The 24,101-nt window shown below is 65.0% G+C and overlaps 2 protein-coding genes across 2 annotated transcripts; both read right to left on the reverse strand.

Moving 5' to 3' along the window:
• Positions 1 to 1,277: 1,277 nt before the first annotated feature.
• Positions 1,278 to 16,913, reverse strand: JUP (junction plakoglobin). The gene is made up of 15 exons (XM_062627649.1): positions 16,835 to 16,913; positions 8,207 to 8,439; positions 7,130 to 7,383; positions 6,483 to 6,721; positions 5,940 to 6,141; positions 5,652 to 5,796; positions 5,279 to 5,382; positions 4,270 to 4,608; positions 3,770 to 3,925; positions 3,511 to 3,630; positions 3,209 to 3,359; positions 2,992 to 3,113; positions 2,735 to 2,774; positions 2,296 to 2,442; positions 1,278 to 2,171 (listed from the first exon to the last, which is right to left on the reverse strand). The coding sequence occupies exons 2-14, from the start codon at positions 8,430 to 8,432 to the stop codon at positions 2,297 to 2,299; spliced, it is 2,244 nt and encodes a 747-aa protein (XP_062483633.1). The 5' UTR covers positions 8,433 to 8,439; positions 16,835 to 16,913; the 3' UTR covers positions 1,278 to 2,171; position 2,296.
• A 2,806-nt stretch (positions 16,914 to 19,719) lies between these two features.
• Positions 19,720 to 23,850, reverse strand: P3H4 (prolyl 3-hydroxylase family member 4 (inactive)). The gene is made up of 8 exons (XM_062627650.1): positions 22,692 to 23,850; positions 21,619 to 21,768; positions 21,341 to 21,512; positions 21,116 to 21,244; positions 20,881 to 21,026; positions 20,700 to 20,783; positions 20,439 to 20,580; positions 19,720 to 20,356 (listed from the first exon to the last, which is right to left on the reverse strand). The coding sequence occupies exons 1-8, from the start codon at positions 23,652 to 23,654 to the stop codon at positions 20,343 to 20,345; spliced, it is 1,800 nt and encodes a 599-aa protein (XP_062483634.1). The 5' UTR covers positions 23,655 to 23,850; the 3' UTR covers positions 19,720 to 20,342.
• Between the last annotated feature and the right edge of the window lie 251 nt (positions 23,851 to 24,101).

A 24,101-nucleotide genomic window follows, 5' to 3' on the forward strand; every position in this document is an offset into this window, starting at 1 on the left:
GGGTGCTCTGTGCCTGCCACAGCCCTCACTGGGGCTGCCCACACCGTGGGATGCTCTCTGTGCCCAAGGGCTGTGTCCTCAGCTCCCTTCCCCCTGCAGAAACGCCCTCCGCAGCCTCAGCCTCTTCCGCAGAGCAGGAAAACCCTCCCCGCTCCCACGCTGACTTCCTGGTTCAGGCACTGGGGAAGATGGAGCACGGCCGCATCCCAGCTCCTGCGGCCAAACCGCTCTGCAGCTGCGGCCAATCCATCCCTGGGGATCCCGGTCCAGCCGCAGGCCCCCAGCCGCTCACTCCGAGGGAGCTGGAATCCCAATGGAAAACCCCTTATAGGTGTCAGAGTCCCCAAGTGGGAGTGGGGCCATGGAAGTCTCAGCACCTTCCCCACTGAGAAGACCCCAGGGTTTGAGGGGCACATCCCTGCCCATGGCCCCGGGTGCTGCAGGACGCGGTCCCTCCTGGGGCAGGTGCTCAGTGTCCTGCTCCCCCTGCACAGGGGCCCGTTCCCGTTGTCACTGCTCCAGCTCCTGCTCTGGCAGCGCCTCCCTGGTCCCAGCCTTGTCCCGAAGCTGCCCTCCGGAAGCGCGCTCGGCTCTGCCCGGGAAGCAGCTGCCGTGCTCCTCATCCCTATGGCAGGGCCAGGGCAGGAAGCGCGGCCGCATCCCTCCTGCGCCGGGGCTGAGCTCAGCACAGGAGCCATGGGGCAGGGATGGAGCCGGCCCCGCTTCCCAGAGCGGCTCCTGCCAGGCCTCACCATGGCCAAGCACGGTCCTGCTGTGCCCTGTGCTGTACCCACCTCCCAGCGCGATCCCTCCTGGCACAGGCGACGCTTCCCATTGCGCTCCTGGGCACGGCTGAGCCAAGAGCATTTCCTCTGCCATCTGCTGCCGTGCTGGGCAGGAGGCAGCCCGGGTTGATGGAGGCAATGCCACCGTTCACCTGGCCCCATCCAGGCTCCGCTCCATCACTCAGAGCAGCTCGATCCTGACCAGCACCTCAGTAAAGAGGAGATGCTGCTGGTGCTGCCTAATTAGCACGACTCTTAATTACAGGGAGGTTGCAGCTCCTGACAGAGCAGAGGTGCCTGGTGACAGGCACGGGGCTGCCAGAGGTGACCTGTGCCTTGCTGAGCAGCATCCTCAGCCACCACCTGAGCCCTGGGCCAGGCAACGTGGGTGCAAAGGATGGAATGAGCTCCCACAAGGAGGGCGCTGGTGACCCGCAGCCCGGCCACCCCAATGGGGCTCGGGGACAGAAGAACAGGCTCAGGGCACCACGGGGCTGGGGGGTTATTTTATTCTTTGCTTTGGTCTATACAAAAACAACTTACAGAAATAATAAACTCTTCCATTCCTGCACCACGCTCCTGTAAGCGTCCATCCCCTTCCAGTGGAAGCGTTAAACCACCATCTAGAGCCTCTTTAGAACATGTGTTAGAGAAGGGAGCGGGTTGGGGGGGACAGGAACACACCACTCACCAAAAAGAAGGGAAAGGGGTTAAAATGTGCAACAGAGATCAGTAACAAGGACACGGTTCCTAATGCGGGATCACTCCTATACGGGTCCTGGGGTGGGGGGGATAGGCAGGTACAGAGTCAGCTCCCCAACGGCTGATGGGAAAGAGACATCCCGATGGCTAAAAGGAAGGTCCTGGGACAGGGCACGCTTTGCTTTCAGCAAACGGGGTTGGCCTGATTTGGGTTTGGGTTCGCAGAGAACAAAGGGGTTTCCCATGTTAGATTCCATCCCTCGAACACCAACAGGGGGAACAAGCAGCGGGGTGTGGGGGGGGTGTTGGAAAGCACAAACTTAAAGGTGGCAAAAGCCATTGGCACCATATTAAAAATACAAAAGAAATCTCTAGTCATAGAAAAAGGACTATTGTGGCAACGGAAGGTCGCAGACGGGGCAGGGCTTGTGGGCCTTAAAGCTTCAGAAACAGGATCTTGGATGCTGGATGCGGCAGGAGGTGCGTGAAGAAGTCCCAGGGGGAAAGGACCTCCTCCGCAGCCCCACAGCCAAGAAAAGACATCGAAAACCAAAGCCTCTGGTGGGAATGGAAAAGTTTTGTCTTCTCAGGCACTTCTGTCTCCCAAGTCCTTCTTGCAGATGCTCAGCCTGGGGCCACCCTCTTCTGTACGGAGAAAACACCTGCACGGGGCACGGAGAGCTCCTGTTACTGAGCTGAAACCTGGGGGCCACCAAAGCCCATGGGACAATGGGGACGCCGACCCCATTGGCACCGGGGACCCCATGGCCCTGCCATGCACAGGGCAGCGGTACCTGGTGCGGGGCACGTTAGGCCAGCATGTGGTCAGCAAAGGGCGCTCGGACGCCGTCGCTGTAGGCGTCCATGGGGTAGTCCCCGTCCATGTCCATGTGCATGTCGATGGGGTCCAGGGGGATGTCACCCGAGTACATGGGGCGATAGCCGGGGTCCAGCTCTGCGGGAAGGGATGGGGCAACCTCAGCTCCCATCAGTGAGCGGCTTCTCCAAGCCCAGACCCCCTCCTGGTCCCCCTGCCCGCAGCACCCACAATGGACCCAAGCGTCACCGATGGCCCCACGCGCCAGGGCCAGCATCCTGCTGAGCATCCCCAGCAGGCCAGGCTGGTGCTGCACCAGCAGCTACCCAAGAAAGGGTTTGGAACCAGCCTGGTTTGGTGAGAGGAGGCCAATGCCCCACCAGAGCACAGCCACGAGGAGCCCCGCAGGAAGAGCCGGCGCCGCACTCACCATCTGAGTAGGGCTCGTTGATGGGGATCATGCTCTGAGCCTACAAGAGAAGGGGACACAAGTGAAGGGGGATTCGTGTTCACGTGTGCCCAAGGCCCAGCCCCATCCCAGGGAGCACCCAGCGCTGCTGGCGAGCTCGGGATGCAGCCCGTCCACCCCGCACCCCCTTTTTCCAGTCGCTCCCATCCACGGTTGGCTGCTGGAGCCGGGACGGGTCCATCCGCAGGGACAAAACGGGCTCCCTGGGGGATGCTCACCGCCTCCCAGGCTGCGGGGTCGTGCTTGAAGAGGGAGTTGGTGAGCTCCACGGAGACGCGCTTCCTGTAGTCGGGGTTCTTGTCCTCGGAGATGCGGAAGAGCACGGCAGCGGCGTAGGTGGCTGCAGGGCAAGGGCAGCAGGCTCAGCACCCTAAAGCACTGCGAGCTGGGGGGATACCCGGCAGCACAGAGCCCCCCCCCAACCCTGGCACTCACCCGTCCCCTCGTTCCTGGAGTGCAGCAGCTCCATGAGGGGAGCCGAGGCCCCCTCAGCATCGATGGCGTCTGCTGCCTCCTTGTCCTGCGCCAGCTCGCACAGCACCCCGGCCGCCACGCGCTGGATGTTCTCCACCGGCGAGTAGAGGAGCTGTCGGGGTTGGTGAGGAGCACCATGAGGGGAAGCAGGCAGCGGGGAGCTGCGGGCTCCTGACGGGCTCCCACAGCGGCAGCGCTGGCAGCGAGCACCGGGGTCCCTGGGTGGTGACAAAGAGCAGCCCCGTGCCCCCCCAGCCCCTGACCTGCACGAAGAGAGGGATGGTGTTGAGGCGGAAGATCTCCATGCGGTTCATGGGGTCCCGGGCCAGGATGTGCAGTGCCCCTGTGCATCCCTCCACGATCTCCTCCATCTTCACTCCGTCCTGCCAGGGGACAAGGGCTCAGCCAGGGCCATGGAGCAGCCGGAGCAGAACCAGCGCCAGGGCACAACCCCCCCCTGAGCATGAGCCAACCCCCCCCACCAGGGATGGGTTGGTTTTGGGGGCACCAGAGGGGTCTCACCGTGTAGGGCTGCTGCGTGCCGGCGGCCACGTGCCGCTGGGCATCCTGGTGAGCCTTGACCAGCAGCTGGACCAGGCGTGGGATGACGGCGGCCTCCTGCAGCGGGGCATGGTTGGCCGGGCACAGGGCCAGGTTGCGGATCAGGCCTATGGTAGCCTGGAGGAGAGGAGAAAGGGGTGAGGGGGGGGGGAAGAGAGATGGGTCTCAACCGTGGATCAGGGCAGCGTGTGCTTCCCATGGGAACCCATCAGCACGGAGCTTCCTCCTTGCTCATCCCACCCCATCCTCCTGCATGACTTCAGCTTCCTCCCACCGGGGCGAGTATTGATCCGAGCCAGCAGCCAGCACGAGCTCACTTCCTCCATTAGCTGCCATCAGGGATGTGCAGCTCACCGTGCCGCATGCAGCCACCACCGCTCCCCGCACAGCACCGGCCACAGAGCCCTCAGCACCACATCCCGGCACGGAGCGGCAGCCGGCGCCCAGCTCCAGCCCCTCACCTTGACCAGTGGCCACTGGTTGGGCTGGTTGAGGAGCTTGACGATGGCGGGGATGCCGTAGTTGAGCCGCACCGAGTTCTGCGCCATCTCGGCCTCGGGGTGCCGGCTGGTGAGGTGCCGCAGCGCGCACACGGCCGGCTCGGTGATGTCCTCCTTGTCGCCCGCCCGCAGGATGGTGTGGATGAGGGCTTCCACCCCGTTCGACTGCGTCACCAGGGTCTTGTTCTTGCTGTTGTTGCAGGTCAGGTTGGAGAGGGTGCCGGTGGCGCAGGTCAGCACGTTCACGTCGTCGGAGCTCAGCTGGTTCACCAGGATCTTGAGGACCCCGTCCAGGCCCTCCTGCAGGAGCAGGGATGGGAGGTTGGAGCAGCCTCCGTGCTGCAGGCTCTTGTCCAGGCGTGGGGAGGCAGAGCTGCCCCGCAGCACGCCATGGACCGGAGCAGGCAGTGATGGAGGAGATGCAGCCTTTGCACACCCCCGGTCCCCCGAGCTGCTTGCCCGCAGTGCTCCCGGCACGCGCTGCTCCATTGGGAATTCAATGTCTCCAGCAGCATTTCCCTGCTGGGAACTGCAAACAATGCATCCCCGGGTGACCCGGTCCCAGCCCCGCCGCAGGCAGGGGCAGGAAGGAGTTAAAGGCACCACGGTCCCGTCCCCCCCCGCAGCTGAGCAGGGATGGTTCAGCGCCAGCACAAATAGTTTCCAGGCTGCATCAGGCTCTAATCTGCCCGGAGGAGCCCCAGCAGCTGGGGATCGCATCAGGAGGCGGCAATGGGCTGCGAGAGCAACCCCAGAGCAGGGCTCAGGGTCACCCTCACCCGGTCCCCCATGGGCAGACATCTCCACAGCAGCTCCTTGGGCAGCACCAAGTGGGTGGCTGGGGTCCAAGGCAGGGCCAGCACCAGCCCTGGTGATGCTGCCCCCCCATCACAGATAAACGGGGGTGGCCTTGGCAGCAGCAGCCCCCAGACTGGGTGCTGGAGCACAGGGCAGGGTCCCGCACGCTCACCTGCTTGGTGGCCACATCAGACAGGTTCCGCAGGGTCCAGAGGCAGTTCTGGACCAGCCTGGGGCTGGAGCTGGTCAGGTGCTTGCCCAGCGCCTGCATGCCGCCTGCCAGGGAGGAGACCCCAGCGTCAACACCCAAAGGAGAAGGGGGAGGCAATGGGTTTGCACGGCGAGAGCAGCCCATAAACGATGCTCCTAATGCGGGATGCAGCCTCAGAGGCTAAATGCAGCGCAGGGAGACAGCTCCCAGGCAGCCAGGCCAGATCCTGCTCGCACACAGTGCCAGGGCAGCACCTCAGCAGCCGTTCAGAGCATCACCCCGGCACCCCCCTGCCCCACCTCCTGCCCCACACCGGCAGGGCAGCCCCTCTTACCAGCCTCAACAATAGCGGGCTTGTTGCTGGGACACACCGAGAGCACCTTCAGCACCCGGCTCGTGGTCCAGAGCAGCTTCTCGTAGTTGTAGCTGCGCATGATCTGCACCAGGGCCTGGGGGCCTCCGTTGGCCAGGATTATCAGCTGCAAGACAAGCACCATGGGCAGGGTGTGCGGGACACACACTGCCATCACCCCCGTGAGAGCAGGGCATCAGCCCGCAGGGAGCGAGGATGGGCAATCACCCCGCTCCTCCCTCCCTTCTGTAGGACCCCCCCGGGCCCCACCTTGCTCTCCTGGTTGCCGTAGGCGAGGAGCTGAAGGCAGTCGGTGGTGATGGCCAGGAACTTGGGGTTGTTCTTGTTGAGCAGAGGGACCATCTTCTGCAAGCCGTCGGCCAGGCGCACGGCCATCTTGGCCCCTTCCTGGTACAGCAGCAGGTTGTGCAGGGTGGTGATGGCGTAGAAGAGGACCGACTCGACCGGCGAGCTGCAGGCAGCAGCCCGGAGCCACGTCAGCTCGCCACAGCCCCGGCTCCCACCCAGCGCCCTCCCGCAGCACCGGATGCGAGCCCAACCGTGCCACGGGCAGGGACACCGAGGGAGCCCCATCCCTATGGACAAGGCAATGGGGGGGCTGCTCCCCTCCTCCTGCCGCCACACAGGCTCCAAAGGCAGCAACCCCTGGGGCTCCCATAGGCTGAAAGGTTCCAGGTCTCCCATTCCCTTGGTTTTGGTGCGAGCAGGAGGCAGCAGGAGCCCTCCCTTCCTCTACCCCCAGCCCAGGATGGGGGGGGGGACCTTTTGTGCTCCCGACCAGCAGCCTCCTACCTCAGCATCCTGACGAGGGCCGGGATGCCGCCGGACTTGAAGATGGAGAGCAGGCCCTCGCGGTGGTGCGAGAGGTTGTGCAGGATGCTGGTGGTGCAGCGCGCCGTGTCCAGGTCGCTGGTGCTCTGCATGGTGCGCACCACGGCCGCCACGATCTGCGGCGACTGCATCAGGGCACGGCGCGAGGCCTCCTTCTTGGAGAGCTGGTTCACGATCATGGCTGCTTTGCTGACAACCACCTGCGGGAGAGAAGCTGCTGGTGGGAAGGGGTCCCGCTGCCGCCCATCCCCGCAGGGACAGGAGGGATCCACGGGCAGCGTGGTGCTGGGGCAGCAGCACCGGCACGGATGAGGACCGCTGGTTGTAACAGCGCTCATCCGCGCTGCTCCGGGAGCCACGCTGCAGTGCGAACAATGGGGGGTCCATGCAGCACCAGCATGCTGCAGGGATGGGCTGCAGCACCGAGAGCTGGCGTCTGCGCAAGGCCAGGGCAGGAGAGCTGCATCCCGAGCAGCAAGGATGGGATGCGAGCGGACGGAGCTGGGTTCCATCCTTCTGCGGGGATTGCAGAGCTCTGCCAAGGAGCCCCATGAGGACGGGAGCTCATCTGTGCTGGGAGCCCGGCGCCAGCCAAGCCGCTTCCTTACCGGGTCCTCATCGTTGAGCAGCTTGGTGAGCTCGGGGATGGCGCGCGTGGCCAGCTCGGCGTCGTCCTGGTAGTTGATGAGGTGCACGATGGCCGATTTCAGCATCTGCGAGGGCTCGGCCAGGCGCTGCACGTTGGTCTGCTGCCCCTCGAGCTGCGTGCTGAGCAGCAGCGAGCGGTCCTCCACCGTCTCCGGGTACATGGCAGCACGGACGCGCTGCGCCCGGGTCATGGCCAGCTGAGCCTCCATGTCCGCTGCGGGGGGCAAGGAGGAGCAGCGTCAGAGCCGGGCTCCCCCACCGCCGCTTCCCCATCTCGATGCGCTGAGCATCGCCGCAAGGAGCTGGTGCTTCAAAGCGGGCACAGATACGGCAGCGCGGAGGTAACGCAACGCTCAGTGAGGCAGCGTGAGGAGGCACTCGTCTCACAAGGCCCGTTCATTAAGAAAATGAAGGATATTTGCAACTTGGACAAGCTGGGGATTAGGAGGAGGACACAGAGGCCTCCCCTGTAACACCGGGATGAGAGTGAGCTGTGCGGCAGCGATGCTGCAGCAGTGTCCCCGTCACTGCGGCACGGGTACCACTTGGTCCCCAGGGGTGCTGGCAACCAAACCTCCCATGGCCCATCCACACGGGGGATGCGTGGAGGCAAACAGAGCCCTCTTTTATGGGCTGAAGCTGTGGGAAGCATCTCCTTTAGCTCCGGGGGCTGTGTCTCTGCCTGCTTTGCCCTCGCAGACAGGCCAAGCAGGCAGAGCTGGAGCACAGGCTGGCAGCTCGGAGCCAGCGCTCCCGCGTGGGCAGCAGAGCAGACGCCGATCCGTGGGCCGGGATCAGCTGTTCGCAGCTCGATCCAAGGCGGATGTGCGCGCAGAGCTCAGCACCGCGGGCTGGCTGCGTGCCACCCCACAGCCCCAGCGCGGGGCAGGACAGGAGGGAGCAGATTTCAGCAGCTCCCGGGGTGTGGAAGGCGGCGTGGAGCAGTGCCCAGAATGAGCACGGCTCCCGGGGGAGGCGAAGGCAGGCAGGAGCTGAGCAGCCAAGGCTGCAGGCGTGCCCGGTCCCGCAGCCCATACCTTGTGCTTGGCTCTGGTTCTGGCTCCCTCCCTGGCAGTAGCTGGTGGTGGTCGTCTTCTTGATGGTGTACTGCTTCCCATAGAGCTCCTCCTCGTCCCCGAGGCACTTGCTGCTGACCGAGGGCACCTGGGTGTTGACTCCGGAGTGGATGCCCGAGTCGTAGGTGTAGGTTTGCTGCCACTCCGTCACCTTGATGGGCTGCTCCATCATGTTCATCACCTCCATGGCTGCTCTGCGGGGCAGGCAGGGGAGGAGTGAGTCCTGCGGCAGCCCCCAGCCCCACGCAGCCCCAGCAGATGCCAATCTGCCCCTCCGCCCGGCGCCGGATGAAAGCAGCGCGGGGATGACGAACCCACAGCTCAGCACTTTGCTGCTCGTGTTCAGACACGACCGCGCCTGGCGCAGCGTCAGCACCGCCTCGGCGGGGAAGGTGCGAGCGCAGGGACCCGCAGCCAGGACCCGGCTCCAGCCCCACCACTTGTACAGAGCGGCCTCAGAGCCAGGGGCTGCAGCGCCAAGGAGCTCTTAGAAGCCCTCTGGGATGCTCCCAGATCACCTAAAGATACCCAGGGGAAGCTCTCCTGCGGGCGCTCAGCACCACGAGCACGCGTGGCGCGGTCCCGTGCTGCGCTGAGCACCACACTGTGGCGGCAGGACAGGGCAGCCCAGCGCACCCCAAACTCAGGACCAGGCTGCTTTCGAGCAGGGCTGCGTTTCCCTTCTCTTTGCTAAGGAGGATGGCTCCCGGAGGAACCCCTGAGCTCACAGGCAGGCGGAAGCTGCAGGGCTGTGAGTCACCAGCCCCACATCCAGCCCCCGGCACGGCCAGGAGGGGAGGGATGGGGGGGACGACACGACACAGACAGCACCATCCAGCCCCACAGCGGGATTCCTGCCCCTTCCTCCGGCGGCGCAAGGGTGGGGATGACTCAGAGTTTCAGAGGCGAGATAAGCTTGAAGGGAGCAGCTGCACCCGGCCGCGCTTCCCAACAGGCGTAATTACCACCTCCACCAGCTCTGATTCATGCAGCAACCTGGACCGGGGCGGCCACGAGCCCCTGGATGCGCTCCAGACCCCGGGACCAGCCGGGCCGGTGCGGCAGCCTCGGGCCTTAGCACCCTGCTTGGGGTTGGAAGGGGAAGGGGTTGAGCCCCCCCAGCAGCCCCCCACCACCCGGCAGCTGAGTCAGGGCGTCGGGTGGCGGCCGGGGACGCGGCGTGCGTGGGGCGCGCGGTGGGGCACGGCAGGGCACGGCGCGCACGGGCTTGGCACAGCTCGCCCCAGCGCTGCCGGCTGTTCCCAAGGAGCGGCCGAGCTCGCAGGGAAAAACCCCAGCCTGGCACAAACACTGGAGCCACATCACACATCCCACCGTGAGAGCATCCCACCGTGAGAGCATCCCACCATGAGCGCACCTTACATCCCACTGCGTGAGCACCCTGCATCCCACCATGCGAGCATCCCGCATCCCACTATGAGCGCACCTTACATCCCACTGCGCAAGCACCCTGCATCCCACCATGCAAGCATCCCGCATCCCACTATGAGCGCACCTTACATCCCACTGCGCAAGCACCCTGCATCCCACCATGCAAGCATCCTGCATCCCACTATGCGAGCATCCCGCATCCCACTGCTGCATCCTGCATCCCACCCTGTCAGCATCCCACATCCCACCATGCGAGCACCTTGCATCCCACCCTGTGAGCATCCCGCATCCCACCAATGCATTCTGCATCCCACTCTGCAAGCACCCTGCATCCCACCCTATGAACATCCCGCATCTCACTGATGCTTTCTGCATCCCACCCTGTGAGCATCCCGCATCCCACTGATGCATTCTGCATCCCACCCTGCGAGCACCCTGCATCCCACCGATGCATTCTGCCTCCCACCCTGTCAGCATCCCACATCCCACCATGCGAGCACCTTGCATCCCACCCTGTGAGCATCCTGCATCCCACCAATGCATCCCGCATCCCACTGATGCATTCTGCATCCCACCCTGCGAGCACCCTGCATCCCACCGATGCATTCTGCCTCCCACCCTGTCAGCATCCCACATCCCACCATGCGAGCACCTTGCATCCCACCCTGTGGGCATCCTGCATCCCACCAATGCATTCTGCATCCCACCCTGTGAGCATCCCGCATCCCACCATGGGCACCCCCAGCCACCTCCCCAGCACCGCTGCTGGGCCCTGCTCCTGCCAGTTCAGTGTTCTTGAGCTGTCAAGCAGCAATCACAGCCTAAGAACTGCTCTGGCTTTAATGTGCCCTGCATTATGCATGCTCGCAAGGCAGCAGGACCTGGACCCGCTAATGGAGGCCAGCCAGGGCACATCATTCCCATGCAGGGTGTGGGCAGGAGCCGGGGTTCCCATTCAGCGCATGACGCCCGTGTCCGCTCCCCACCCTGTGCCCCAGCAGGGCTTGGCCAGGAGAGCCCCAGTGCCAAGCTGGGAGTGCCCCAGCACCACACACCCTGTGTGTATCCCAGAGCTGCTGCCTCGGCAGTTGGGAGAGCAAATCCTCCCCCATTGGAACGCCCTGGCCATGGGGGGCAGAGCCTCCAAACTATGGGGAAGCCAAAGGAAAGCAATGATAAGCCCTGCCCAAGGAAGGCCGCGGGCAGGAGAGCGCACTGCTGGCACTGGTGGCCTTGGTGCTGCTGCCATGGCAGCTCCCAGCCACGCTGCCCTGAACAGGCTGGGCAAGGGGAGAGCAGAGCCAAGGGCAGGGAAGCTCCTGCAGCACACGGGGGGGGTATAAGGACCCCGAGCATCCCCAAAGCCAGAGCAGGGACCCCCAGGCAGCAGGGAACCAGCACTGGAGAGGGGCAGGCTGTGCCTGCATCGCAGCGGCTGCTGGCATCTGCTCCACATCACACAGGCATTTGATAGGCTCTTAATTCTCCAAACCTGTGTGAGCCCAGCTCAGACACCGGCCCCGGCTCCTCGCAGCTCCCTCCCTGCATTATGCATGAGCCACATGAGCCATCCCCCTCCGTCTGCACCACGAGGACATCAAACGCCAGCAAAGCTCCTCCGAGCCCAGACACAAGCTCAGGTGATGATGGGCTCCAGACAAGGAGAGTGGGTCCAAGCTAATGAGCACCGGGTTAGAGGCGTCGGTGCCCTGCAGCAGATGCAGAGGGGGCACAGGGTGGGTGCTGCACAGCACAGGCAGGATCCCTCCCCAGGAGGGACCATGGGCACCTCATTTAATGCAGAACCCATCGTTCCCCTGCAGCATCAGCACAGCCGGTGGCACCCGAGGTGATGGGGCCAGGGGAGCAAACGTTGGATGCTCCAGCAGCAAGCAGGGAGGTTTCCGCTGAGCCAAGCATCCTCTGCTCATCACTCAGTAAGGGCCAGACACCCAACATAAGCTTCGCCCCCATGCTCTATAACAGGGCTCTGTCCTCAGATGTCCTCCCTCCTCCTCCTCTGAGGGACCAGAGGATGCCGGTTGTGCCGGGGCTCACCCGTGATGCTTTTGGTGGTGAATGGATGCAGCGGGGCAGGGCCCCCACAGACAGCAAAGGGGAGGGCAGCAGGGGGTGTTTGGGGTCCAGGGGAGAACACTTGCCCTGGAGGGGTCAGCCGTGAGGTATACTGGGCTGTAGGTAGGACAAGTGCTGCTCTTCCCTCCCTCATCCACAGGATGTTATTGGACGTTATGGAGCACAGCAAGGGCAGAGCGACACCACCCAGCCCCAGCTGAGCCCACCCCCAAGCCTGCAGGGAGCCAGGACTCAGCCCCAGGAACAGTGGGACCCCCCCCCCCAGGAGCCAGCAAGGCAGATATGGGGCACCCCAAAGAGCGGGTCTGGGGGAGGACAGACCTCGAGCACCACGATGGGGACAGGGCCAAGCCAATAAAGGGGCTTCAGCCAGTGCCATGCAGCAGAGAGCCAGGAGAAGGTTAATGCCTCTCCCACCACTTCCCGCAGCCAGGAATGCCAGGGAAGGCAGAGGCAGCTCCCACGGCACCAGAGCCATTTGATGAGCATCCAGCAGCACCGTCCCTCCCCACAGCGCCTGCGGAGGAAGGATCTGGGAACGGCAGCCCCAGGCTGAGCCACCCAGACCAGCAGCGGGGAGGCCACAAGCACTGCTTGGTGCAGGAAGAGCCATTGCCCAGGGACCTCGTGGGGAGCAGCAGCGCTTCCCCCCCCAAAGCGAGCAGATGGGGGGCACAGAGCAGGTTTGGGGGGCTGAGATCACATCGTGCTTCCCAGTCCAGAGCATCCTTGCGCCCATTCTTCCCATGGAGCAGTGGAGCTGCAGTGACCCCCAAAGAGGCTGTGCCTGGAACTGGAGCCACTTCAGCTCTTAAGGAGAGGGAAGAGGCAGTGGCAGCAACTCAACAAATGCAGTGTGAGAACAGAGTCTATTTTAGAAGCACTCGGGCTACAACGGGAACGATCTCCGGTCCCCAGCACCCTGCTGGAGCGGTGACCCCTGCTCGAACAGAGCCACATCGACACCCAGCAGCACTGGAGCCCTCCAAGGGACAAGGTCCCCCATCACCATCACCCCATCGCTAAGGAAGCTCCTGCAGCAGCCCCAGCACCGCACAAAAGCTGTGCTGGCTTTGAAGAGGATCCCTCGCAGGAACACGCAGCGGGAGGAGGCAGAGAAAGGAGCTTTTCAGGAGCATCAATGGGAAGCGTTAGAGTCAGAGCCCGGCTACCACAAGCCCTTTCAATGGGGCTTTACAGTGAAGATAAGTGGGTTTCAAAGGGGGAACAAGAGCAGTTTGAAGTTTAATGAGGAGGAGAGGGCAACAGGGGATCGGCCTCTTGTTGGAGACTGAGAGCTGACTGCAATGGCACGAGGCTGCCCTGGACCTGCACACAAAGGAGCTGGTGGCCTTTGTTGCCTGACAGAGGTACCAGCAGCTCTGGCCACCCCACCAGCTCTGACAGCATCAGGTCCCTGAGGACAGGGATGGGTGGAAGCTGCTCTATAGACCTGTGCTCTCACCCCCTGGTTATTCTTTGGGTGCTCCTGAGGAGGTTAAGCTTGAGCAGAGCTCCTGCTCCCACCATCCAGGGGTACCACAGCCCGTGGGCATGGTGCCACCAGCCCCTGGCAGCATCCCCAGCGGGACCCGCTCTGCTCCTGCTCTCCATCACCTGCTCCCTGCACCCGCATCAACCGCTCCCGACAGCCCTGGCACACGCCGAGCCCAGGCTGGAGGGTCCTGGCACTTCACGCCATGACGAGTTATCACCCATCGCCCCTTGTGAGAGCGGGCACAGCACCAGGCATGACAGCCACCGACCTGTGCGGGAGCTGCACCAAGGCACCATCTGCTGCACCACGGCCACCGCGCGCTCCCCACACCGTGCCCCACTGCAGCCCAGCATCACCTCCCTGCCCCACATGCGCTTCTGACCACTAGCACGGACCCAGCAGCCTTGATGTGGGATCAGGTCCCCTTCTCTTGTGCTGCCTCTGCTCCCATGGGGGCAGCCCCACACCAGGGATCCTGTCTCAAGGAGGCTTTTCCCATGGGCACGGACGTGCTGAAGACCCACGGCAGGCTCTCTGGCAGCCCCACATCTTCTCTCCCCACGTCCAACACTACCATCTGCAGAGGCATCGGGAAGACCCACACAGACACATCCCCTCCTCAGTTCAAGCTTGCTGATCTCATTAGAAACACTGCCACTTGTCCATGGCAATTACCCACCATAGCTCCATCTGCATTAAAAGAAAAAACACACAAACCCCATTATTTTGCTTTCAAGCGCACAAAGAACAAATCGTCCTTTAAGAACACGATAATTGCAGGCTTTAAATTTAGGCTTTGAGCCTCCCAGCCTGTTCCCAGCTCCCATCACGAAACACTGGGGTTTTGCCACCTCGGCCCCGGCGGAGCCGAGGCGGTGGCAGGGACCCTGCGCTTCCCTTCTCCATCCAACTGCATTCCACGGGTAAAGTTCAGAGGCTTCACAAGGAATTATCAGCGGCACCCGTCAGCACCCGGCCTGTCGGAGCAAGTTACGGGTTTGTCACCGGGGCTCTGCCCGCGCGTCACAGCCATTACAACAGCGCTGGGGCAGCACCAAAGCTCTCTCCCACACGCCTGATGCAGCCATTCCCGGCCCTGGTGGCAAAGGGGTTTGGGAGCTGAGTGGCCGAGGTGCGTGGAGGTGCCCTGGGGTCTGCCAGCAGCGGAGCCCCCCAGGGCTGGCCGGTTGGGAAGGGTATTTCAAGCCTCTCCTTATAGAAACAGCTTCATCTCCCCTGCGCGCAGCCCTGGGGAAGCCGGGTTGAGGAGCTCTGCCCATTGAGGCACCTGCACAGCACCAGACCCAGCCCAGTTTAAGCACAGGCATTGCTTAGGCCAAGTTTAAAGGCTTCTTTGGAGAGGGAGCACCTCTGCCTCCACACCCCTGCTGGCCTCCAGTGCTTCAAACAGCATCCATAGGAAACAGGGGTGAACCCAACCCTCCCATCGCAGGGATTCGAGGCACCAGCACAGCCCCGGCGAGCTGCTTCCATCCACACAGACCCCCACAGTTACATGGGGCCGAGAGGCACCTCCCAAGCCCCACACCCCCAGTCTAGGTGAGAAAGCACCACCAAAAAGGAAGGCAAAAGCTCAAGTCCAAAGCAGCCTGAGCTGTTTTAACAGACATTAAATGTCCTTTTAAGTTGTGTTAATTAGAAGCCAGTCTCATTTAAACCCTGCAGACGAGCAGCAGCCTGGGTACAGATGCTGCAATTAAAGCCTTGCAAGTTCTCTGCAAAGCACCTCCGGGCCTGCGGATGGGCCCAGGGCAGCTCCGCTCCCGGGGGCTCCCCCATTCGCACCCGGCTCCGAAACCCTGGAGAGCTGGAAGCAGGATGGAAAGCCAGATCCCATGGAGCGCTCCCACACCAAACCACAGCCTCGAAGGGAAACCAGCATCCCGGGAACAGCCCCAGCCGAGAGCCGTGCAGCTGCACCCGCCTGCCCCACAGAGCAGGATTCCAATGGGGAAACAAAGGGGACACTTAATGGGATTAGGGCAGCAGCGAGTATGACACTGAACACCAGCACCGGGACCAGGGGGATGACCCTCCAAGGTCCCCGGCTGCAGCCAAGCCACGGCAGTGCCACCATGGCTGAGCACAGGGCACGGTGCATGGGTCACTCCGTGCCCAGCCCCGGCAGAACCCCCCCAGCAGCCGGGCTCGGCCCCACCGGGATGCAGGCGCTTCCTGGAGCCGGCAAGGACGCTCCACCTCGCCCAGACAATAGGCTGAGAACGCCATTGTCTGGAAGCCAGGGCCCTGCCGTGGCAGCCCCACCTTCCCACAGCACCCCATTAGCACCCCCGAGTGCTGGGGACCCACATCTCCCCTAGGAGCCGACCCCTGAGGAGGGGAAACCACCCCTTGGCCACTGGCGCCGGGAGCCTTGGCCATTCCTACCCAGACAGCCAACTTTGAGCCAAATCAGCAGTAAAATGGGTTTTTCATGAGACTTTACAGAAAGCCTCCAAAGCGATGAGCGATTACAGGCTTCAGATGTGCGGAGCCAGTTCCGTGGGGTGCCCAGCGCACCGCCTGGGTGACATTGACACAGCACCCCCAAGGACACCAAAAGGGACCCTAAAGCCTCCCCGGCCCCGTTACCGGCTGGGCCGGACCCGAGTGCGGGGCCAGGAGCGGAGCCTTGGGCACAGCGCCCGCCCCGGCTGCGGTGACAGCTCCCGGCCCCGCTCCAGCCCCGCGGTACCCGGGGGGGGGGTGTGAAGACGCTTTGCCCCCGGCACCAGCCAGCCCCACGGCAGAAGGCGCCGAGAGCAGCGGGCGCCGAAGCCAGGACGGTGCGGGCTGGAGCAGGAGGTGCGGCGGCTGCTGGGGATGAAGCCAGCTGGGTCATGGTCCCCTCCACACGGGGATGGTGGCAGGGAACGGTCACCAAAGCCATGGGGCTTGCCCGAGGTGCTAAGGAAGGGAAACGCTGTGGCCTAAGTGAGGGCAGCCGCCACCTTCCCACCCGTGCGGGGACAACGCCAAGACAGGACCGAGGCCTCTCGGCAAGGGCTCTCCCTCCTCTCCCGGCACCGACGTCCAAGCTGCACCGGGCAGCTCCCAGCGCCTTTCACCGTTGCCCCTTCCTCTGCGAACCCGATTCACGAAGCCAAAGCGAGGAGCGGGCGCGCTCCTCTCCCACCGCCGCGGGCTCACCCTGGAGGGCTCCACCGGGACCCCCCTCTGGGCTGCGCTGATCCCGGGCCACCGAAGCCCCCCCCCCCCCAAGCCCTCGGGCAGCGCCGGGCACCGCAGGGCTCCGGGGCGGACCCGGCAGCGCGGCCGCCACCGGGGAGCGGGGCCCGGGACAGCGCCCGCGGGGCCTCGCCCCAGGGACCCGCCCGACCGGATCCGCGCAGGCTGCGCCCTCCCCGGCCGCACGCACACGGGACCGGCGGAACTCGGGGCTCCGCTGCTGCGGAGGGGTTGGGGGGGGGGGGGGGTGGCACCGACGGACCTGCCCCGGACAGCGGGACCGAGCCGCGACCCCCGACCCGGCTCCGATCCCGGTCCCGATCCCGATCCCGATCCCGATCCCGATCCCGATCCCGATCCCGGTCCCGGTCCCGATCCCGGTCCCCTCTCACCTGCGCGCGCGCGACCCCAGCGCGAGCTCTGCCGCCCGCCCCGCTCCGGCCCGAACAAAAGCCGAGCAGCGCCCGCGCCAGCCCCGCCCCGCCCCGCCCTGCCTCGCCCCGCCCCAAGCCCCGCCCCTTATGGAGTTTCCGCGTTCCTATTGGACACTCGACGCGCCCGTCAACAGCGGCCGCCTCCTGGCCACGCCCCCCCGCCGGACGTGTTTATCCGCTCCCTATTGGCGGGGGCGCGGCCGCCCCGCCTGTGGCCGGCAGGTGATTGGGCAGCGGGGCGGGAATCACCTGGGTGACGTCACCGGGCGCGGCGAGGCACGTGCGGGGGGGGGGGGAGCGCGGGGACCCCCATGTGCGGGGATCCCCCCCCAGGTCCCCCCAAGGCTCCAGCATCGCCCTGAGGGCTCCGAGCGGGCAGGGCCGTGGTCAGGGTCCGGCTCAGCCCTGCGGCCCCCCTGGGGTCCCCCGGTGCTGCCGGGCCATGGTGGCGCCATGCGGGCACCCCTGCCCCGGGCGTGGCGGTGGCAGCGCTGCGTGCCCGGGTGGGTTAAGAACGGAGCAGGGCCCGTTCCCCGCGGAGGGAACCCGAGGCCGGAGCCGGGCAGGGGCAGCGAGAGGCGCTGGGGAAGGGCTGGGGCGGTGACAGCGCCCTGCGTCACCCGGCCCTGGCCAGACTGGTCCAGCCGGGTGCTGCTGCCGCGTCCCGGCTCACCCGGCTCCGCGCCGGCCCCAGGCGAAGCCTCGTCAGCCCGAGTCAGGAGTGAGCGCCCAGCAGCAGGGCAGGGCCCAGCCCATGGTGGGGATCGTCCAGCCGCCAGCCCCCCCAGAGCTGGGGACGCATCCTGCACCCCCAGCACCAGCCCTGCGCGGGTCTGTGCCGCAGCTGCCTGCCAGCGCTGACTCAGTTGGGGAATAGCAGCTCTGAAGGGAGGTGAGAGACGGAGCTTCCACCGCCCCTGCAAGGAGCTGGGATCTCATCCCTGTGTGTGGAGCTGGGGAGCCAGAGCACAGCGAGAGCCCTTCCAGCATGGGGAGGAAAGTGGCACAGCACACAGCATGGCATGGCACAACACACAGCATGGCACGGCACAGCACACAGCATGGCACAGCACACAGCATGGCATGGCACAGAACACAGCATGGCACAGCACACAGCATGGCATGGCACAGCACACAGCATGGCATGGCACAACACACAGCATGGCATGGCACAGCACACAGCATGGCACGGCACAGCACACAGCATGGCACGGCACAGCACACAGCATGGCACAGCACACAGCATGGCATGGCATGGCACAGCACACAGCATGGCACGGCACAGCACACAGCATGGCACAGCACACAGCATGGCATGGCACAACACACAGCATGGCATGGCACAGCACAGCACACAGCATGGCATGCCAAGATGACAGCCAAAACACTCATGTTCCTCCTTGGCCAAGGTCAGGGGAGTCAGGGCAGCTCAGTGCTGCCTGTATGGTGCTAACCCATGGAGTACTGCAGGCTCAGTAGCCCTCCAGTATAACCCAGTACACTGCAGGCTCAGTATCCCTCCAGTATAACCCAGCACACTGCAGGCTCAGTATCCCTCCAGTATAACCCAGTACACTGCAGGCTCAGTATCCCTCCAGTATAACCCAGTACACTGCAGGCTCAGTAGCCCTCCAATATAACCCAGCACACTGCAGGCTCAGTAGCCCTCCAGTATAACCCAGTACACTGCAGGCCCTGCATCCCACCTCCATCCCCTGCTCATGCCCCTGCATCCCACCCCTGCACTCCATGGGGAACGGTGACTGTGACCACAGCTCAACCACTGCTGGGTCACGCCAGTTGCAGAGCGCTACCGGGAGCGCTGGCCCCAGTGGTGCAGGGGGGAGCAGGAAGGGGACCCAGGAGAGCCGGCCTGGGACTCTGAGCGGCTTCACCCGGTGCCAGCAGAGGAGCAGGAGCAAGGAACCGTGTCCCACAACGTGAGCCCAGGGCCACGGTGCCCAGGAGCGCGTCAGAGCAGGGCGGAGGCCGGTTGGGAGCATCGAGCCTTTGGCCCCTGGGCCGAGCCCCAGCTCCACTCCCATGGGTGACGAACCCCGATCCTCCCCGTCCAGGCACAGCCCTGCCCTGCGCAGGGGGCAAGGGGCTGCCCCCCCCCCCCAGCGCTGTCCCGAGCCCCGAGCCCTGCAGTGGGTCTGGGGGCTCAGCCCCATCCCTGCTCCCAGCGCGGAGCTGGGAAAGCCCTGGGAAATGGGAGCTGCGGGGCCGGGCAGGGCGGGTCCTGGCAGCCTCCCCGCCACCCCCTTCCTTCCATTCCATTCCCTTCCCTGCCCTGCCCTGCCCCGGGGCCAACGCCGTGATTCACCCTCTCGGTTTCAGTCCTCGCAGCCAACAGCTTCCATGGGAGCAGGAACGCGCCCCGGTGCTGCCCTGTGCCCCGTGCCCGGGGCACGCACGGGCCCGCAGCCCCTGGAGCGGCTCCGAAACAGGCTCCAAACCGCCCGGCGGGAGGGGGGCATCACCCCCCCCCCCAGGCACCCTGGGACAGAGGCAGGGGCCACGCTGCACCCTCCGGGCCAGCCGCAGCACCAGGCACCCCCAGTGACCGGTGTCGGGATGATGCAACCCCAAACCAAGCAGCAGGTGATGCACATCGCCCCCAGGCACCCATCCTGCCCCCCTGCAGCCCCCCCCCAGCCCCATTCACTGTTCCCATCATGTGGTCAGGACCCTGCCAAGCCCCACAAGAGGCTCCCATGGCCCCCAAGCCACGCAAGGCTCCCTGTGGGGTCTCCCCTACTCGATGGGGGCATCCAGTCCCCCAACCCATCCCGGCCCATAGGATAGCCCAGTGCCAGGGAGTCCCCAGGCGGAGGCAGCCATGAAAAGACTGGTCCAGACTTTATTAAAAGTAAATATTTAGGACTAAAAAGCACCCGTGCAGGTCAGGAAGTATTAAATTAACGGAGCTTGAGGCTACAGAGGGCTGGTGGGGGGAGAACTCAAGGCACACATAGGGCATGGGCGATGCGGCCTCGCCAGGCACCATGGGGACGCCAGCACACCGGGATCCCCATCCCATCACTGGGACATGGGGTCCAAAGGGACCCTGGAAGGAGCCCTGGGATGGGGCAGCACCGTGCATTGCTCCCGGAGCAGGGCAGCCCCTTGAGACAACATGGAGCAGTGTCCCCAGGCCCTGGGAAGGAGCTGATGGACACAGTGACCCCGGTGCTGTGGGTTACCATCAGGCTCCTAGGGACAAGGGTGGCCCCGGGGGGAGCTCGTGGGCAGGCAGGAAGGTTCAGCGGTGCCGATGCTCCATTGACAGGCATGGGGCTGCGCTCAGCACAGGGATGCCCGGGCGGCAGAGGCAGCGCTGCCGCAGGGCTCTGGGCAGGATCAGCCCTTCCCTGCAAGCCCAAGGTTTCCGCGGGGGGGCCGTCAGGAGCTCAGGGCCACCAGCACCATCCAGCTCTGCCAGGGCCGTGCCCCTTCGCCTGGCTCACGACAGGGTCTCTGCAAACATGGAGGGCTCGGTGGCACCGGGGAGCAGGCGCCCCTGCCCCATGGCGCGGCCCCTTGTCCCAGCATCACAAACCTTGGTCAGCTTTGTCCCCTTTGGTCCTGGGCTCCTGCCACCACTCAGCAAAGAAGCCCTCCTCGTAGTCACCTTCACCCTCAAACTCACCATCAGAGGGCAGGTCCCGCACCTCCAGCCCCTCATCCCCATCCACCTCCATCTGCAACGTGGGGTGGGCAGGGGGAGGCATTGGATCAGCCCCCCCCCCGCCTGAGTAAAAGCCCTCCCCAGGGGTACCCACAGCACCCACCCGCACCCCAAAGCGTGGCCATCGTTTACCTCATCATCAGCCTGCAGGTACTGCCTGGCGAAGTCCAGCATCATCTTCTGCGTGGCCGTCTGGTTGTGGTAGTGCACGGCTTCCTGGGCACAGCGTGGAGCGAGGCCTGGGTCAGCCCCTCCGTCCCCACCGGAGCCATGGGACATGGGGCTCAGGATGGTGGGGGGGGGGGGTCCTCACCGGCCGTGGCTCGAAGTCCTCCTCACGCAGGCGCCAGCGCTCGCGGTGGAAGCGGTAATAGACGAGGTTCTGCTGCATCACGGTGTCCCCCGGGTCGAAGAGCATGTAGCTGGCGACGCTGCGCACCGCATCCTGCACGTCGTTCACTGTGGGGAGCAGCGCCCAGAGCCGGTGACACCCAGCCCAGGGACCCGCAGCACCCCGGGGCTGCCCTGTCCTCCCCACCATCACTCACACTTGTAGTAGGCGAACTGCAGGTAGTGGTACATGGTGGCCACAAACTTCTCCACGAAGTAGCCCCCCACGTTGGGGGTGAGCTCGGTCTCGCAGTCCACCTTGCACTGCAGCACGCTCACAAAGTGGTCTGGGGGGGTGTGGGGTGTGAAGCATCACGTTCTGCACCCCATTGCCCCCCCACCCCGGTCCCAACCCGCTGTCCCCCGGCCCCATAGCGAGTCACCTGCAATAGCAGGGTAGAAGTCCTTGAAGTCCTGCAGCTCGTAGGCTCCCTCGCAGCCGGCCAGGCAGTCCTCGTACGCCCGGTAGTACTGAGCCAGCGCCTGCTCCATGTCGGCCGCGCTGCTCCGGAAGTCGCCGTTGTTGTAGAGCTTCACCGACCGCACGAATGTCGGCTGCGGGAGGTCAGGGACCGGGGCTCAGGATGCTCCCAAAGGGCTTGGCAGGACCAGGCGTTGGCAGCCCCAGGAGACCCAGCCCTAACCCCATGGCCCTCCTCACCTCGTAGGGCTGAGCCTCCAGGTCCACCAGGTATTCATCCACATCCAGCATCGTCCTGTAATAGTTCAGGTACCTCAAGGTCATCTCGTGCTTGGGGTTCTTCTGCAGGAAGGTGTGGGCAGCGGACACGGCCTTCTCGAGCTTATTTGACTGGGGAAGGGGGAAGAGGCAGGGTGGGGACAGGTCAACCCCTCAGGAACCCCACATCCACGTGGTGCGGGTTGGATCCATGCATCCCGGGAGAGCCTCCTGCTTTACGAGCACTGGGATGGCAGCTTCAGGGGAGTGAGACTTGGTGGGGCGAAGGAGCCATCAATGAGATGGGTTTGGGCCAGAGCGAGCAAGAGGAAAAGGCATTAAGAATCTAGGCCAGGCTGTCCCCTGCCCCTGCCAGCACTGAGCATTAAACCAGGATCCACAGCTCAGCACCGTGCCTGGGGAGGGGAGAGGCCCCCACCAGAGAGCTTGGGCAGGGTCACCCGGGCCGATGCATCCGAAACCTCCCTCCATGTCTGCACCGCGAGCCCAGGCAAGGGCTTCTCCCTGCTGAGGCATCCAGACACGTCCTGCAGCAACCACAGTGGCTCTGGTCCTGCCAGCTCAGGCTGCTTGGCCAGGGGGACGCCGGGGCACCAGGGGGACACAAGGTGGAATGGGGTGGATGCAACCACAGGGGCCCAGTCCCAGGCACTCCCCTCACGTCCTGATGCATCCCAGATGATGCTGACGTGCCGTGGCACAGGGGCAGGATGGAGGAGCCAAGGGGGGGATGCCAGGTGGGGGGTGCAGGACAGGAAAGCAAATGACAGCAGGGTGCAGGATAGAAGGGAATGGGGTTCAGGGGGTGCGGGCTGGGAGTGAAGGGTGGGGAATGCAGGATGGGGGTGTCAAAGAGGAGGACAAGGGGTGCAGGATGAGTGTGCAGAGCTGGGGGGATGCAGGGTGAAGGGTAAAAGAGGAGGCACAGACCAGGGCAGTGCAGGATGGAGGCACAGGAACACCCCCCCACCACCACCACTTCCTCCTTCTTCCCACCAGCCGCATTGCGCGGCATTTGCGCGCCCCCGGCTCACCTTGAAGAGCGCGTAGTGCAGGTACTGGTAGGGCAGGCGGCGCTGGAAGTCGCGCAGCGTCTGCGCGGGCGGGTAGCGCAGCTGGAACACGGGCAGGTCGCGCTTGCAGGCGCGCAGGCAGCCTGCGCGGCGCAGCAGCTGCCCGAAGAGCTGCATCTCCCGCTCCCACTCCCGGGCCGCGGGGTCCCCATCGGCGGGGGGCTCCCCGGCGGGGCCCGGCTCCGCGCAGCGCCGGTGGCAATGCGCTTCGCTGTCGCGCAGCAGCCGGTGCAGGCGCAGGCTCGCCTCCAGCTCCCGGGCGCTCTCTGCCCACTGCGCACCCGCGTATTGCTCCAGCGCCCGCGCGTAGGCTCGCTGCAGCGGCTCCAGCGCGTCCGCGGGGAACCCGCGCACGCTGTACTCCTCGTACTGCGCCGCGCACGGCCCCCCCGCCGCCACCACCAGCAGCAGCAGCAGCGCCAGCGCCGCGCCGCCCATCCCCGCCGCCTCCGCCGCCGCGCAATGCCCGCGCAGCGCCGCGCACCGCTCCGCGCAGGGGGGCGGGCGGCGGGGAAGGGGCGGTGCGCGGCGGGCGCGCAGGGTCTTAGTGCGGCTCTGCGCGGCCGGCGCAGCGCAACACGGGGCGTGCTCGGTGCTGCGCGGCTCCCGTGTGTTCCCTCCCGCACCCCGCGCTGTCGCGGGGTGAAGGGGGTCACTCTGCGCCCCGCACTGCGGGCTCCGGGGCTGCAGGACCCCGGCGATGTGCTCGGCGCTGCCCTGTGGAGCGGGATGTGCTGCGTGTGCCCTGTGCTGCAGCTCAGAGCATCCCGCACCCTGTGCTGGACCCCGGAGCACCCCGGGGTGCTGGGCTCTGCCAAACCCGTGCAGTGGCCCCATCCCAGCGCTGGTGGCTGGTGCCAAGCTGGTGGCCACAGAGCCGGTGCCGTGCCAGCCCCTAGCACTGCCCCGAGCCAGCCTTGGCATGGCCACGCTGGCCGCAGCCCAAACCCAGCGCCTTGCTGCCGGCTGGCCAGTGGCACTGAGGGATGTCACAGCGTGGGGCAGGAGCCAGGACACTGCTGAGGCTTCTTCCTGCTCCCACAAGCTCCACAGGATGCAGGCCGGGCGCTGCGTGCACCCTGAGCCCCGGCTCCAGGGGGGTGCTTGAGGTTTTGTCCTCACCCGGGGTGCTGCCCCTCGGAGAACCCGGGTTTTGGTTCGGGTTGTCTTGAATTCCCATCTGGGACTTGCCAAGGGCTCTTATCACGGTGCCCATCACGTTTGGGTTTGGGGAGGTGGGGATGCAGGGGCAACGCGTACGGGTGCATTTGGTGCTGCTGCTATCGGGGAAAGGCTTTTGGGGGGGGTATTTTTAACCATCAGCACCCAATAAAAGCAGATTGAGGAGTAGGAGGTGTTACTGAAACACTG

This window comes from Pezoporus occidentalis, unplaced genomic scaffold (assembly GCF_034315485.1).
Source record: "Pezoporus occidentalis ecotype Australia unplaced genomic scaffold, CSIRO_AGI_Poc_V1 ctg304, whole genome shotgun sequence".
Taxonomy (NCBI): Eukaryota; Metazoa; Chordata; class Aves; order Psittaciformes; family Psittacidae; genus Pezoporus; species Pezoporus occidentalis.